General features: G+C 43.8%; 1 protein-coding gene across 1 annotated transcript in view; it reads right to left on the minus strand.

The window, feature by feature from the left end:
• Nucleotides 1-15,744, minus strand: part of COL3A1 (collagen type III alpha 1 chain) — a 109,460-nt gene that overhangs the window by 16,552 nt on the left and 77,164 nt on the right. The window contains exons 31-39 of the mRNA XM_048483708.1: nucleotides 14,836-14,889; nucleotides 14,689-14,742; nucleotides 13,100-13,153; nucleotides 11,497-11,604; nucleotides 10,725-10,778; nucleotides 8,960-9,013; nucleotides 5,905-6,066; nucleotides 3,767-3,874; nucleotides 1,352-1,459 (exon numbers count right to left, since the gene is read on the minus strand). Of these exons, the coding sequence (XP_048339665.1) occupies nucleotides 1,352-1,459; nucleotides 3,767-3,874; nucleotides 5,905-6,066; nucleotides 8,960-9,013; nucleotides 10,725-10,778; nucleotides 11,497-11,604; nucleotides 13,100-13,153; nucleotides 14,689-14,742; nucleotides 14,836-14,889 (756 nt within the window). The remainder of the gene's footprint in view (nucleotides 1-1,351; nucleotides 1,460-3,766; nucleotides 3,875-5,904; nucleotides 6,067-8,959; nucleotides 9,014-10,724; nucleotides 10,779-11,496; nucleotides 11,605-13,099; nucleotides 13,154-14,688; nucleotides 14,743-14,835; nucleotides 14,890-15,744) is intronic.

The raw sequence follows: 15,744 nt of genomic DNA on the forward strand, positions 1-15,744 counted from the left end.
TTATTATTATTATTATTATTATTATTATTATTATTATTATTATTATCATCGTTGTCGTTGTCGTTGCCATTGTTATTTTATTCAGCTTAATAGACCGCCCAACCCCCGAAGGGCTCTGGGCGGTGTACAATGAGACATAAAACAAATACAATATAATGTCTCATAAATACAATATAACGATAAAACATTAAAATTCATTAATTCATTTTCATGTGCAAGTGGATCTTATGGTAAGAATCTCTGTTATTTTTTTCATACATTAAAAAAATAACATAGCTGCAGTGGTGTAGCACCAATGAGGCAGGGTGGGGTGTGTGTGACACCCCAGGCAGTGCCATAGCGAGGGCATGGCCGGTGGAGGGGGCTTTCCGAAGGCCTTCCAGGGCAGGGGTGGGCACAGCCACAGCAGAGGCGCAGGTTACAAGCATGCCCCGGGCACAGTTCCCCCTCGCTCTGTCCCTGCATAGCTGCTAAGGGTGTCATCCGAAGTAGGGAAAATATGAGGGGAGGGAGGAGGAAGAACTATATAGCAGGGATGTTGTGGGGTTTCAGGGCTGTATGGCCGTGTTCCAGTAGCATTTTCTCCTGATGTTTCGCCTGCATCTGTGGCTGGCATCTACAGAGGATCCTCTGAAAAAGCCAGCCACAGATGCAGGTGAAACATCAGGAGAAAATGCTACTGGAACACAGCCATGCAGCCTGGAAACCACACAACATCCCAGTGATTCTGGCCATGAAAGCCTTCAACAATACGACGTCACAACACTTTTTCCTCCTGCCACTTTCTGCTGAAGTTTTAGTCCCTTTTAGTCTTCTTTAACCGCCACCATGTACTTTCATATTTTCCCCATGGGGATAAAAACATTATGGAGGTTGTAAACCAAGGGATTCCCCCCCCCCCCACACACAATGTCCCCGTATTGGTCTCAACAACTCCACAAAAAAAGTAGCTGAACACTTAACCATCTAGCTCTGTCCCTGAGCCATGTGTATGAAGAGATAGGAACAAAGCACGGGACTACTGAGATCAAGAACATCTGGCGCAAAAATGCTGAGAAATCAAGCAACACATCTGTACAATTGAAAAAGTCATCAGCGTTTCTGAAAAGGAAGCTCCGGGCCTCCCTTCTACTAGCTTATCACATTGGGATGGAATGTAGCAATGACATCTTTTTGTCTGATAAACTCAATTCAAGTCCAGCAATACCTTAGAGACCGACAACATTTGTAAATATGAGGTTCTGAACATCCAGCTCCCTTCGTCAGATATGAATGTAGCACGGAATAGCTATGTGTCATGTGACTGTTGGTCTCCAAGGCACAATTAATACCACATGAAAACATTTCTTACATCTCGGCCTGATTCTCCAGGTGTTCCACTAAGTCCAGGGGCACCCTGAGGACCTGGAGCGCCTCGTTCTCCTGGGCTGCCATTCACTCCTGATTTTCCATCTTCACCCTATATAAAGAAAGAAATAGACTGAAGGCCTTTTAAAAATAATAATAATAATACAGGCTCTCTGTGTACTATTTATTAAAGAGCAGCCCTTCACAAAATCAATGGCATTAGAAAAAAGATAGAAGAAGAGGAGGAGGAGGAGGAGGAGGAGTTTGGATTTATACCGCACCATTTTCTCCTGTAAGGAGACTCAAGGTGGCTAGGAACAGCAGTGGCGTAGTGGCTAAGAGCAGTGGATAAGACTCAAGGTGGCTAGGAGCAGCAGTGGCGTAGTGGCTAAGAGCAGTGGATAAGAGCAGGTGCACTCTGATCTGGAGGAACCAGGTTTGATTCCCAGCTCTGCCGCCTGAGCTGTGGAGGCTTATCTGGGGAATTCAGATTAGCCTGTGCACTCCCACACACACCAGCTGGGTGACCTTGGGCTAGTCACAGCTTCTCGGAGCTCTCTCAGCCCCACCCACCTCACAGGGTGTTTGTTGTGAGGGGGGAAGGGCAAGGAGATTGTAAGCCCCTTTGAGTCTCCTGCAGGAGAGAAAGGGGGGATATAAATCCAAACTCTTCTTCTTCTTCTTCTTCTTCTTCTTCTTCTTCTTCTTCTTACAAGTTCCTTTCCCTTCCTCTCCCCACAACGGAATCCTTGTGAGGTTGGTGGGGCTGAGAGAATTCTGAGAGAACTGTGACTAACCCAAGATTGCTCAGCAGGAATGTAGGAGTATGCTATGCTATGAACGGCCTTTGTGGGTGCACAGAAGGAAAGCAGGGGAGTTTCCTTCTGTGCATGCAGCTCCCCTCATGGTGCTTCGGATTCAACCATATGCACAAGGCATGCACAATGTGAAATATTTCAAAACAAAATATCTTCTACACCTTGCCATGCATTCATCACATTTCCCAGATTGGGCACAAGCGTTCCATATCTTATTACTAGTGCAATCCAGTCGGGGGGGGGGGGGCAGCACTGCAGTGGCCAGAGGTGGCATGACAATGGCAGGGCTGTGCTGCTGTAACCCCCATGCTCAGAATGGGTTGACCTAGAAATGGGTGGAGACTCAAAGCAGCAAGAGGCTGCAGAGCTCATGTAGTTTGGAGGAGACAAGGCTACCAGACTCGGACCTTGGTTTGTATAAGCCCTTAACACCTTGTTAAGGGTTTTTATGTTTGTAATGGGTGAGAGTTCTCCTGGAAACCTTCATCATGTCGAATCCTGTTCACCAAGCCCTTGGAGTCTTCAGGAGCCAACCCAATTGCAAAGAAGAATTGGACTTGGCAGTACCAGTAGACTGTAAATATAAGGACTTGAAAATGCAACCTGAACAGGACCTTGAAGTGTGATGTTAAATGTTGATGTTATATGTTAAGAAAGTAAACCATTTTGTTTTTAAAATTTGTTGTTGCAAACTCATTCCAAGTTCTGCCCCACAGAGCCCACAGATAGAGGTTACACTGCCTCCAAAGGTGCTTCGCATGGTGCAGTAGGAAGGGACACTCAAAATACCTCCTACCACTTGAATCACCCGATTGCCACCAATGGCTTACGGCACACTTTTGTGTGGCACAAGTCCAAAGGTCCAGGGGCCGGCATTTTCAGGCTGAAACACCAATAGAAGCCAACTGCTGCTCCTGAGAATGTCCCAAGCTGCCCCCCCCCACCCCCATTGGCATGGCTTTCCACCACTTTCTATGAGCATCTCCCCCCCCCGCCCCCCAGATGTGGTTTGGGCTGTAAGAATAACACCTTTAATTTGTTGGTTTGTTTTACAAATCAAAACTGTCATTGAAAATGAATAGTCTATTAGATAGAAGTCTATAAAATTATGCATGGGGTAGAAAATGTTGACAGAGAGAATTTTTTCTCTCTTTCTCACAATACTAGAACCAGGGGGCATCCATTGAAAATGCTGGGGGGAAGAATTAGGACTAATAAAAGGAAACACTTCTTCACGCAACGTGTGATTGGTGTTCGGAATATGCTGCCACAGGAGGTGGTGATGGCCACTAACCTGGATAGCTTTAAAAGGGGCTTGGACAGATTTATGGAGGAGAAGTCGATCTATGGCTACCAATCTTGATCCTCTTTGATCTGAGGTTGCAAATGCCTTAACAGTTCAGGTGCTCGGGAGCAACAGCCGCAGAAGGCCATTGCTTTCACATCCTGCATGTGAGCTCCCAAAGGCACCTGGTGGGCCACTGCGAGTAGCAGAGAGCTGGACTAGATGGACTCTGGTCTGATCCAGCTGGCTCGTTCTTATGTTCTTATAGTTGGGGCAATTTCCATAATGGATCAGCTTTAAATAGTGTCTGCCTTACCTTGATACCAGCTGGACCGGAAGGCCCTGGGGGTCCTCTCTGTCCTGGCAATCCTGCAATACCACGTTGCCCAGGTATGCCTATAATTCCTGAAGGACCTGATGAACCCTAGGAGAGAAATCAGTTCAGCTTAGACTAAAAGAATTGGAGTGGAAGACAAAGGTGTTATCTAAACTCAGTTGAAGGCAAGGTAGAACCAGGGGGCATACACTAAAAATGCTGGGGGTGGGGGGGGGGGAGAAGAATTCGGACTAATAAAAGGAAAAATTTCTTCACGTATCGCGTGATTGGTGTTTGGAATATGCTGCCACAGGAGGTGGGGATGGCTGCTAACCTGGATAGCTTTAAAAAGGGCTTGGTCAGATTTATGGAGGAGAAGTCGATCTATGGCTACCAATCTTGATCCTCCTTGATCTGAGATTGACAATGCCTTAGCAGGTGCTCAGGAGCAGCAGCAGCAGAAGGCCATTGCTTTCACATCCTGCATGTGAGCTCCCAAAGGCATCTGGTGGGCCACTGCGAGTCGCAGAGTGCTAGACTAGATGGACTCTAGTCTGATCCAGCAGGCTCGTTCTTATGTTCTTATATAAAGTGTTTTTTATCCTGCAGAACATTTTTGGTGAGCAGAGAGTTGGTTGGGATGAAAAAGTACTTGACCTACTGCGAAGCATCTACTGCTTAAAAAAAATATATTTCAAGCTGCAGGATCCCTATAAAGGGAAGTTTAATAAAAAAATCAGTGAAATAACAACTGGCTATTATGCTATAGCTTGTCCTTGTAGAGTTTTTATCTGGCCCAGTTTTTAAAACCAGGTCCTGATGAAAGATTTTCCACTAGGAAAATGAACAAATACATTCTATTGTGAGAAATTCTATATCATATTGTGTGCGCGCGTGTACTCAAGCACGCACGCATGATCAAGTCTTAGGCAAAAAAAGGTCAGAGGTGGTTTTCCACCACCTGTTTCTGTGTGGGGACAGGCAGTGGCAAACCACCTCTGAATCTTCATTGACTTGTGCAGAAAAAGCCATTGTTGTTCCAACCGAATGAAACATTTCGGCTGCGCTTTGAATTGAATCTTGGTCCTTATCATTTGGGAGGGGGTCAGAATAAATCCTAGGGCAAATGCAGGGATTGCCAATGGTTTGTCATACAAATGGGGGCAATAATTGCCATCATTTTGCAGCCAACTTATGGAGACAATGAAGGTTTTCAAAGCAATTGGCGCTTGCTTGCCGCTGAGTCACAACCCTGGGCTTCCTTGGTGGTCTCCAATCCAAATACTAGTTGGCTCTGAACCAGTTTAGCTTCTGCAATCTGATGAGATTGGGCTAACCTGGGCCATACAGGTTAAATATCATGCAAATAAAGTCACAGAGTTGGACAATGGGAAATTTGATTTGATGTATTGGTCTTTAGTGGATAACAGAGAACCATCCCATTAATTAAGTTCCACTTTGAAGTATCAGAAGTAGGAGAGAGTTGTAATTTCACTGAATGCGTATTCTTATTTTAGGTATAAATTGCCCCAAAGGCACAGTTGGGATCCAGCAGGTTCTTACCAGTTCCCGAGAGTGGGTTGCTAATTATTTGTGTGTGCCGAGAGGGTTACTAATTGGGTCTGCTTTTCCGTGAGAAATTTCATTCGGTCCAAAAATCATAAAGTCCTGTTGTTTCCTATGTGGCTGGTTAGCGAAGGTAGAAAACGGGATAATTCTCCCTGTTGGGCTGTTTTAAAAACATGTTTTAGAAATATGGTAAAGTTCCTTGTTTAAGGAAAGTATCCTTCTTTTGATTTCTAGAAACAAAATTAAGTATTTGAAAGCATTAAGTATTTGACAGGCAGTCAATTAGAGGAGAAGTAGTTGTTTCTGTTGGCAGTAGACGATAGGACTTGCTATAATGAGTTTAAATTATGGGCAGAAAGATAGCAGCTGGCAATTAGGAACTTTTTTTTACAGTAAGAGTTTTTTTAACGTAACAGAGAAATTATTAATGCCCCACCCCCGAATGCCCGGCCACGCCCCTGTCGTGCCCCGCCCAGCCCCATTGGCGCTACACCACTGTTTGAATCCCACCACCATGGGAAACTGTTACTAAAATTTTTGGATCCCACCACTGCCCAAAGGATACCTACCGGTTCTCCTCGTGCTCCTGCCGGGCCTCTTTCACCGGGTGTGCCAGGCTCCCCTTTTGGACCGGCACTGCCTGGGCCTCCAGCAGGGCCAGTGGACCCAGATGGACCAGGGGGCCCATCTTTGCCTGAAGGACCTGCAAGGCCTGGTGGACCGGGGTTGCCCTGAAAACAGTAATGAAAATTGACATACAAGAAACAGAAATGGAAACACCAATATAATGGGGAAAGGTCCATCTTATGAAATGTGATCAAACTAATTTACTTTGGGGGGGGGGGGGGGGGCCAGGCAAAAAAAAGAAAGTTAAAAAGAGAATTTAGGTATCGAGGCGAACATATATTTACACTTCACCGATGCATTGGAGAGCAATAACTGAATGATTAGAACTAAGGACAAATGAGGAAAAATGTTGTCAAGCAAGATGCTGGTTTTAGCTGGATCCATCAATACGAAAAAGTAGAAACTGATTGTAATCTCTTTGGCCCCTTCCGCACATGCAGAATAATGCACTTTCAATCCGCTTTTAATGCACTTTGCAGCTGGATTTTATTGTGCAGAATAGCAAAATCCACTTGCAAACAATTGTGACAGTGGATTGAAAGTGCATTATTCGGCATTTGCAGAAGGGGCCTTTGGGGAAATTATGGTCGATTCCCCACTTACCATCTGCTGCGTGCTACTCTCGCCAAGTAGTGCGGGGTCCCGCGGCACTCCCCACTACAGGGGCGGCGACAACGCAGCCGCCCTGACGCTGCCGCTCTCACGCCCCCTCAGCGCGCGTCATTCCTGGCACTCCTCAAAACGGCACCTTTTGATGACCCCGCGCAGAGTCCAGGAGTGCGCCAGAAATGGGGAAGCCTGGGAGCACGCCAGAAATGACCAGCGCTGAGAGTAGCGCGCAGCAAGTGTGGTCGATGGTAAGTGGGAAACGACCAATGATGGTTTCCATGCTGCTATTTCTTACTCATTAGCCTTACAATGAAAAACCATAAAGGTAAACCCTGGATAAGCACTACAATAGAGTATGAAATTCAATCAGCTGATTAAAGATTCACGGCACAGCATGGCTGCAATCCTATGTCTGGGAGAAAGCACCATTAACTAAACTAAATTGGACAGGAGCTGTAAACAAATTCCAAATCTGTTATTGACATAATAAACAGTACAGATTAACAGTGATCACAGAGTAATACAATCATGACTGCAACTTAATGACATAACACAGGTACTTAGCCATCGTTTCAGAGATAGCAGAATAATCATTGTTTAAAAGATAATTGTTTAAAAGATAAGATTTTTTTTTGTTGGCCTGATAGACCTTCTTTATTAATGATTAGAGGGGTCAGCAAGTTGGACCTGATTGTCTTACAAAATGGGCACTGCAGAAGCATATGAATTGCAGATTCAGTCTGCTTCATGCTGCTTTCCCAGATTCTGTCCTGGTAAGGAATTTTTAGACATCTTCCTGTTCTTACAGCTTAAGGAAGCACATTGCACCTTGCCAAAGAGAATGCTCTTCACTTGATTGACTTCGGTATTTGGCCTCCCTAGCTATTTTAAAGGGCATTCCTAATAAAAGGGGAGAGCAGGTCTTATTGGCTGCACTGCTGAGATAATGGAATTCCTGATCAATTCATCTTTGCTTTAAGGAGCGAGAGATTTCATGAGTAGGCAGCATAGCTAGTGACCCTAGTGTAAATCCCAATGTTAATATTTTTTGTTCTACCAAGGTCCATCAGTCAGAATGTTGAAGGTCTACAAGAGACTGGTATGTAAGGCTTGAGTCCTCAATGTTGAGTCCTCAAACATAGGCGTAGCCAGAACCTAAATGTGGCAAGCCAGGCTCTGGTCTCCAAGAAGTGTTGACCAGTTTCAAGACAAAGGACAGTTTAGGGCACACAATGTGGCAAACTGAGTAACTTATATAGGAAGCAGGATTGTATACATTTAACTGAGCGGTTCCAAGTACCAATCCATATAGGTGCACCATAGAGCAACTGCTGACCTACCTTGGTATTAAAGGCCTTAAGGTGTTGACAAAGGTGTTGACCAAGACTAAGGACAGTTTAGGGCACACAATGTGGCAAACTGAGTAACTTATATAGGAAGCAGGATTGTATACGTTCAACTGAGCGGTTCCAAGTACCAATCCATATAGGTGCACCATAGAGCAACTGCTGACCTACCTTGGTATTAAAGGCCTTAAGGTGTTGACAAAGGTGTTGACCAAGACTAAGGACAGTTTAGGGCACACAATGTGGCAAACTGAGTAACTTATATAGGAAGCAGGATTGTATACGTTCAACTGAGTGGTTCCAAGTACCAATCCATATAGGTGCACCATAGAGCAACTGCTGACCTACCTTGGTATTAAAGGCCTTAAGGTGTTGACAAAGGTGTTGACCAAGACTAAGGACAGTTTAGGGCACACAATGTGGCAAACTGAGTAACTTATATAGGAAACAGGATTGTATACGTTCAACTGAGTGGTTCCAAGTACCAATCCATATAGATGCACCATAGAGCAACTGCTGACCTACCTTGGTATTAAAGGCCTTACGGGCAACAGGGACTTATTTGTGGCCCAATAGGAGCTGTAAATGAGTTTTTGTATTCACTGGCCCTTTCCCCACTTACCTTAAGCCCTGCGCTACTCTCCTCAAGTAGCGCGGGGTCCAGCTGCACTCCCCACTTCAGGGGCGGCGAGAACGCAGCCGCCCCAACGCTGCCTCTCTTGCACCACCTCAGCGCGCGTAATTCCTGGTGCCTTTTGAAATGGCGCCTTTTGTCGTGGGGAAACCAGGGCACGCTCCAGGAATTGCGCGCACTGGGAATTGCGCGCAGCAACCCTCGGACAAAGGTAAGTGGGGAAAGGGCCACTGTTATGTAAGGAGCAGTTTTATGCCTATGTTGTTTTGCAGACAGAAACACCTGCCGCTTCCTCTTCACAAATGAACCAGGAAGCTGTTTTAGATGAATGAGAGGAGCCATAGATCAAAGCAAAGGAATGAAAACATCAAAAGGGTTTGGTAAAGGTGAAAGGGTAGTAAATCTTACATTGTTGCCAGGGGGACCAGGTAAGCCTCGGGTCCCGGGGAAGCCAGCCTGACCCTGAAACATAAGATCAATATTAATATAATGCAATTTAGCACAGATTAAAAAAAAAAGAAAAGAAAAGTACAGTGTGTACTATTTAGGTAAAAAATATTCATGAATTTTGTATAGCCCTTGGATGAAACATTTGGCATGTCACCAACATAATAATTAACAAATCTATCAGGGACAGAATTTGGAGACCTTCGTACAATATGTATCAGTTTCGCAAATATATGAATACTTTTTTGTTGTGATTTCTGAGCATATGTCTCTGGTGCTAATATTCTCAATTTGAAGGTCAGACACAATTATGTTGATGTTGTGGAAAAGAGGGTTTTAAAAAATTCCAAATGGCAGATGAGCTGGAGAATACTATTCAAAATATTTTCTTAGCATATCTGTTTCCATGTTAGTTCATTGGTTTATTTGGCCATACATTCATTTTTTAAAATGTTGACAGCAAACTGTAGAGCAGAATTTTGCCACATCTATTGTACAGTTTTGATTTTGTCGGGGGGAATGTATCTATGTGATTGAGATGCATTCCTATCTCAATGTAACTGCTTAAAGCTACAAATCAATGCTGCTAAAAGATATATGTAACCAGTCTGTAATATGTTACCACTGCCAACTGGGACATTCTTTCCTTGATCTTTTCTTTATGGCTTCACACAATTTGTAGGTAAGTTGGTAACTTTGGCTCCCCTGACCCAAACTGTACCAAACTTGGGAGGTATCATCAGGACAGTCTCCTGATGATACCCTGAAATCTTGGTGCCAATATGTTTAAAAATGCACCCCCTGTAAGCTGAAACGTGAAAAAACACACAAAAAAAATAAAAACGCAATTTGGATGGTGATCCGAATCCCATGGATTCGGATCAGATGGGATTCGGACAGCTCAGATTCGGACCCTGCTTGTCCGAATTCGTCTGAATCAATGCAGATTTGGTCAAGATCTGGATTCAGACCGTCCGAATCTCCAACCCTAGGCTTCCCTTGGCACCCTGGTCCCATGAGAGTTGCATCCGTTATCTCATGGGGGCAGGAAACCAGGTGGCTTTCGCACCTCAGCTCCGGGGATTGTTTTTCAACAACTTCTTGGGAAAGTGAGAGGGGGGACTTGCAATGGGATAAAGGGGATGGGAAAAGTCAGGTTTGTCTGAACTGGCTTTGCCAAGCTTTGAGGCTTCGATGCCTTATCAATAAAATGCTATTGATCAACACTACAGAATCTGTTTATTAGCTTAAGGTTCAGGACCTAACAGATTTAGACCATTAAGAAGCAACCTTAATTTCACAACATCAAGAAAAGGGGCAAATTTAACATTTCATCAGAAATTTTTTCCATCCTGCTTCATTTTTACGACAGTCAAAAGACACATGCAAAGATGAATCAAGTACATTCATTTGACAGTCACAGAATCTTTGGTTGATTCCGCACGGGCCAAAAACAGCGGTGTGAAAACGGTGTGAAAACAGTATAAACCCTTTTACACTGCTTTAAACCCTTTTACATCATTTTCACACTCTTTTCACACTGCTGTTTTTGGCCCAGGTGGAATCAGCCTTTGATTTGAAAGAGTCTGTGGATAACAGCCATGTCAGAGAAAATTGGTGCACTGTTTTTAGATCATAACACAGTTTACTGGGTGTAACGGCTTGCACTCTGATGAAACTGGAACACCTAATAATATTTAAGGACAGAGTGAAAAATAATACTCACTGGAAGACCCTGAGAGCCACGCTCTCCTTTGGTTCCTTGTGGACCAGCGGGACCCTAGAAATTATGTGAGAATATTGTACGTTCATTAGTAAAAGAAAAGGAAAACACAACAAAAATTTAAAGAAAGCACATGGAACCCTGTGGTTGGTGCCCTGGCAAAGTTTCCTGTTGGAGATAAAAGGGAAACTGTAACCCTGTTCATATCCTGCATCCTACATTTATGTGGGTCTTCTTGTTTATAAGACAGAGCTGATGTATGGCCACAATACAAATGAAACTGGTAAGGGGCAGGTTGAAATCACACATTCAGCTGTACATAAGTTGCACATAACATGAGAATTATGCATGTATTATGGCCAGCAAGCAAAAATATTCATTGCATAAGACCGAAGGTCATTACAATTAGGCACACATAGAGACATGGACAACTATGGCAAAAGTAAGACCACAACAATGTTAACAATACTTAAAACACACAACCACCTTCACTATATATGATTATAATAGTCCAGCCTTTAAACAGAACTCTGGCCTGGATTTTCTTGGCCACCAAGGTGAATTGCGCTGCTCTATAAGAAACATAGCCACCTGATATCAAAAAGGAATAACATTAATTTCTTGACCACAGGAGAAGAAATTATACCCTTTAAAATGATGGCAAGTGTAAAGAAAAGTCAAATGTACATGGATTCATGTGAGTTCGCTGTAACTTGCATACAAGTCATGGATGAAAGAGCGTGTTAGAATAGAATGTCCATGATGAAATGCTTACCGGTCCTCCAGGTCCTCCGAGTGGACCTGCGGGCCCAGGGGATCCTGGCTCACCTCGTTCACCAGCAGGGCCTTTCTCTCCTTTACCACCAGGCTCCCCGTTTTGTCCCTGCAGGAAAACCAGTTATTACCAGGCGCGTAGCTGCAATGGAGACATCCGGGGCAGCTTGTCCCGGGCGCTGCCATTGCTGGCCTGTGGGGGCGGGGGCATGTTGGGGGCGGGGCAGGACATGTGGGGGGCAGGGAGGGCGTGTGTGGGCAGCTCATGCCCCAGGCGCAGTTCCCCCTCCCTTTGTCACTGGTTGTTACATATTTTTTCCATACATAATGAGACTGAATAAGCCATGTTTTTGACATCATTCCATCTTGGTTGGGCCCCGACTCCATCCTGGGCCCTGCCCACTCCCTCCCCTTGTTGGCCTTTAGATCGGGTGCCTGTTTTTAAACAACTTTTAAACAACTTTTGTTGTTTTAAGTTATTTAATGTTAATAACTGCTGCTTAAGTTTTAATGGATCTAAGTTTTATGTTGTATTGGTTTGCTGTCTTGGAGAACAGCCATATTGTGAGCCGCCTCAAACCCTTTGGGGCTGAGGCGGCCTATAAATAAACCAACCGTAAATAAAATAAATATAAATAACAATAAATATAGGTTGTGGTGGTTTCTCAAGGGGACATTTAGCATGCTTTTCTGATGTTGTCGGCATCTGTGGCTGGCATCTTCAGAGGATCCTCTGAAGATGCTAAAGCCACAGATGAAGCAAACCGCCGAGAGAATGTTTAGAACACGCAGCAGCCCGGAAACCACACAGCACTCAAGGATTCCGCCGTGGGAAAGCTCGGCTACAATGAAGAAATAAACAAAATATGGGTGCTGTGTGGTTTCGGTATATGACGTGTTCGCAGCGTCTCCTGACGTTCCTACCATCTGTGGCTGGCATCTTCAGAGGATCCTCTGAAGATGCCAGCCGTCAGCGTCAGGAAGCGTAGCAAATTCTGGCTCGCCCACAACACCTAATGATTCGACGTGAAAGCCTCCGACAATACATTAAAATAAATAAATAAATAAATAAATAAATAAATCATCATTTCACATGAGGGTGAATGGCAACTATCTCACAAGAATCCCTAGGAACCCGAAATCAAAGTCTGCCTTAAGTTCACACCTGAAGCTGCCTTAAACTGAATCAAATGCACGGTCTATCAAAGTCAGTATTGTCTACTCAGACTGGCAGAAGCTCTCCAGAAACCTTGGGTGCTGTGTGGTTTCCGGGCTGTATGGCCGTGTTCTAGCAGCATACATACAGCCATACAGCCTGGAAACCACACAGCACCCAAGTGATTCCAGCCATGAAAGCCTTCGACAATACATTGAACATCTCCAGACACCAATAGGAAACCAGTGCAGCTGCTTAAGTACGGGTTGAATATGTATTCGTCAATGTATTCGTCAACAGGCTAGTGGCCACATTGCTGTCAGGGCAAACTGGGGATTTGATTTTTCTTTGAAAAGATTCTCCCTGTCAGAGGTTGTAACCCCTCTAAGAAGAAAAGTATAATAATAGTAGCAAAAATAACTAGGTTTTAAAAGATCTCCATACTTACAGGAGCTCCAGGGAAGCCAGCAGGACCAGGGGGGCCATGCTCTCCTCTGTCCCCCTGAGAATTACAAACACGACCGAGAGATAAGAGTCAAAACAGCTCATAACTGAAGCATAAATACAACACCAAGGCCCTCGACGCACAAACCTTTAAAAACGGTTTGAGGCAGGAAATAAAACGTTTCCACCATGGAGTTCTGCATTATTCCCCCCCTCCCCTGGTTTGATTCTGAAAACGTTTTATTTCTGACCTCCTGACATTTTCACATAATCCTCTTTCAAAATAATTCTTTAGACTAAAATGTTTTCGAAATGGCTTTACTGCTGTGTGATCACGTTTTCCACGCCTCCCTGCCTCCCCTGAACTTCTTCCTTGGTGCCATTTTCTCAGCTCACTCTCTGTTCTCTCTCGCCTGTTTATTTGTTCATTTCTGTGACTTTTAAATTATTTTTTTGACAGGGTAACCTTCAAGACATTGAGTATACAAGGTTTGGAGCATTGCAGCATGAAGCTTTGAAGCACGGAAGCATTAATTGATCAACAAATTCAAAAGGGGGGAAATCATGTAATGGTGGTCGTGAATCATTTTGAGGGGGTGAGTGCGGACCTATATCATGGTAAGGGGGGGGTTACTAATTTGCATGGAAAGGGCCCAAGAATACTATTCTTCAACTCATTCCACTGTGTTAATTCAGTCCCATTAGGAAGAAGAAGAAGAAGAAGAAGAAGAAGGAGAAGAAGGAGAAGAAGAAGAAGGAGGAGGAGGAGGAGGAGGAGAAGAAGAAGAGTTTGGATTTATATCCCCCCTTTCTCTCCTGCAGGAGACTCAAAGGGGCTGACAATCTCCTTTCCCTTCCCCCCTCACAAGAAACACCCTGTGAGGTAGGTGGGGCTGTTAAAGATCTCTGTTCCTCTGGGTTCGTAACCATCCCAGTGGGTATGTGACTGTCATTAGAGAGATGCAGACTCCAAATGTTCAGAGGACAGCCATTTTGGTCTGAGTCAAAGAGACCAGTAGCCCTTTGGAGACCAACAAGGGAATGATTCTGAAAGGAGCTTTTGACTCTCAAATTCAGTTACCCCCCCCCCCCCAATTTTGCTGATCTCTAAGGTGCTACTAGACTCAAATCTGGTTACACTCAAAAGTGTTCCTGATAAGACTTAGGCAGTTTAGTGGAAGGCTACTGCACAGTACAAAACTGCTAACTGAATCCATTTTGTGACAGACAAACTGCCATTATTATTATTTTTTAGATGTTTTGCATGTGCTTAAAACAATTTATAAGGTCTGGTGGACTAAGTAAGAGGGGTGATTTTGCCTCTTTCATCTCCGTAACGCAGTATCCTCAAACATGTGATCATAAATACTTGAGGGTCCTGTGATGCTGGGAATCAATTTTTCTGAGTCAGATGGGACCTCTTGGGGAAGGAGAACACGGAAAAGATCTGTGCTTCTCTGCACCTTCCAGTGACAATCACTGAATTAAGCCCATGGCTTCTTGAGTACATTCATGTCAAGAGCACAGATGAAGATTTCTGATACGAACAATACAATACTGGATTCTGAAGTACACACAAAAAAGGTCACTTACTGGACCACCACGGGGACCAACTGGGCCAGGAGGCCCTGCTGAACCGGACTCTCCCTGCAAGAAAGATAAAGAACGATTATCTCAGAATATGGCTCTTTATAAAATGACTGCAAGTAACTCAAAATATTTCTCAGCGTAAGCAGATACCTTATCACCAGGTTGTCCTGCTGGCCCAGGGGGCCCAATGGACCCTACGGAACCCTGCAAGGTTAGAAACAAAAAATAACAATTGTTATCAATAGAAAGTGTGAACATTTATTTAAAAAGTGATGCAAATAGTTTTGCTTGCAATTTGATGGCTTGCTTGTGAGTATCTTGATGTTACTGAATAACGCTGGCAAGGACAAGTAGAGACTGACTTTACCTGCTGTACCGTTTATGTATGTATGTATGTATGTATGTATGTATGTATGTATGTATGTATGTATGTATGTATGTATGTATGTATGGGATTTTTATATCGCCCAACCCCCGGAGGGCTCTGGGCGGTGCACAACACAGACTTTACATATAATATATACAGACAAAACCCCATTCAATTAAAATAATTTAAAATTTAAATTTAAATTTAAAACACAGCGGTAGATTCAATAAAAATGGCGTCAGCAATAACCCCAATTAAACCCTCCCAAGGAGGGGGAAACAAAACAAAAAGTGGGTTCCCTAGATGGCAAGGGGTCTCCGGAACCGGAGGAATAGAAGGGGCACGTTCATTTTTTTTCATTTTAATCATAATAATCTGGATTCCCTTTTGCTTTTTTATAATTTCAGGAACAACCACCACCTGGTCAGCGTTCTTAAGATATATTATAATGTATAACATAGAAAGCCTAGATGATCAACATGCATCTGGTGTTTTGTGGTTTATCACGTAGTTCATATTTCATCAACTTTTGTATGATATAGTTTTTACCTTAGCAAGACCAAGGTCTGACGTTATTTTAACTAAGCCTGTTTTAAGGCCTTTTGTCTTTAATCAATAATTAGTGACCATGGAACAGATATTTTTGTCTATAGTTTAACCTCTTGGACTTCACAGTTGACTTTTGTTTGAAC

The sequence above is a fragment of the Sphaerodactylus townsendi genome, linkage group LG02 (assembly GCF_021028975.2).
Source record: "Sphaerodactylus townsendi isolate TG3544 linkage group LG02, MPM_Stown_v2.3, whole genome shotgun sequence".
In the NCBI taxonomy this organism is placed as follows: Eukaryota; Metazoa; Chordata; class Lepidosauria; order Squamata; family Sphaerodactylidae; genus Sphaerodactylus; species Sphaerodactylus townsendi.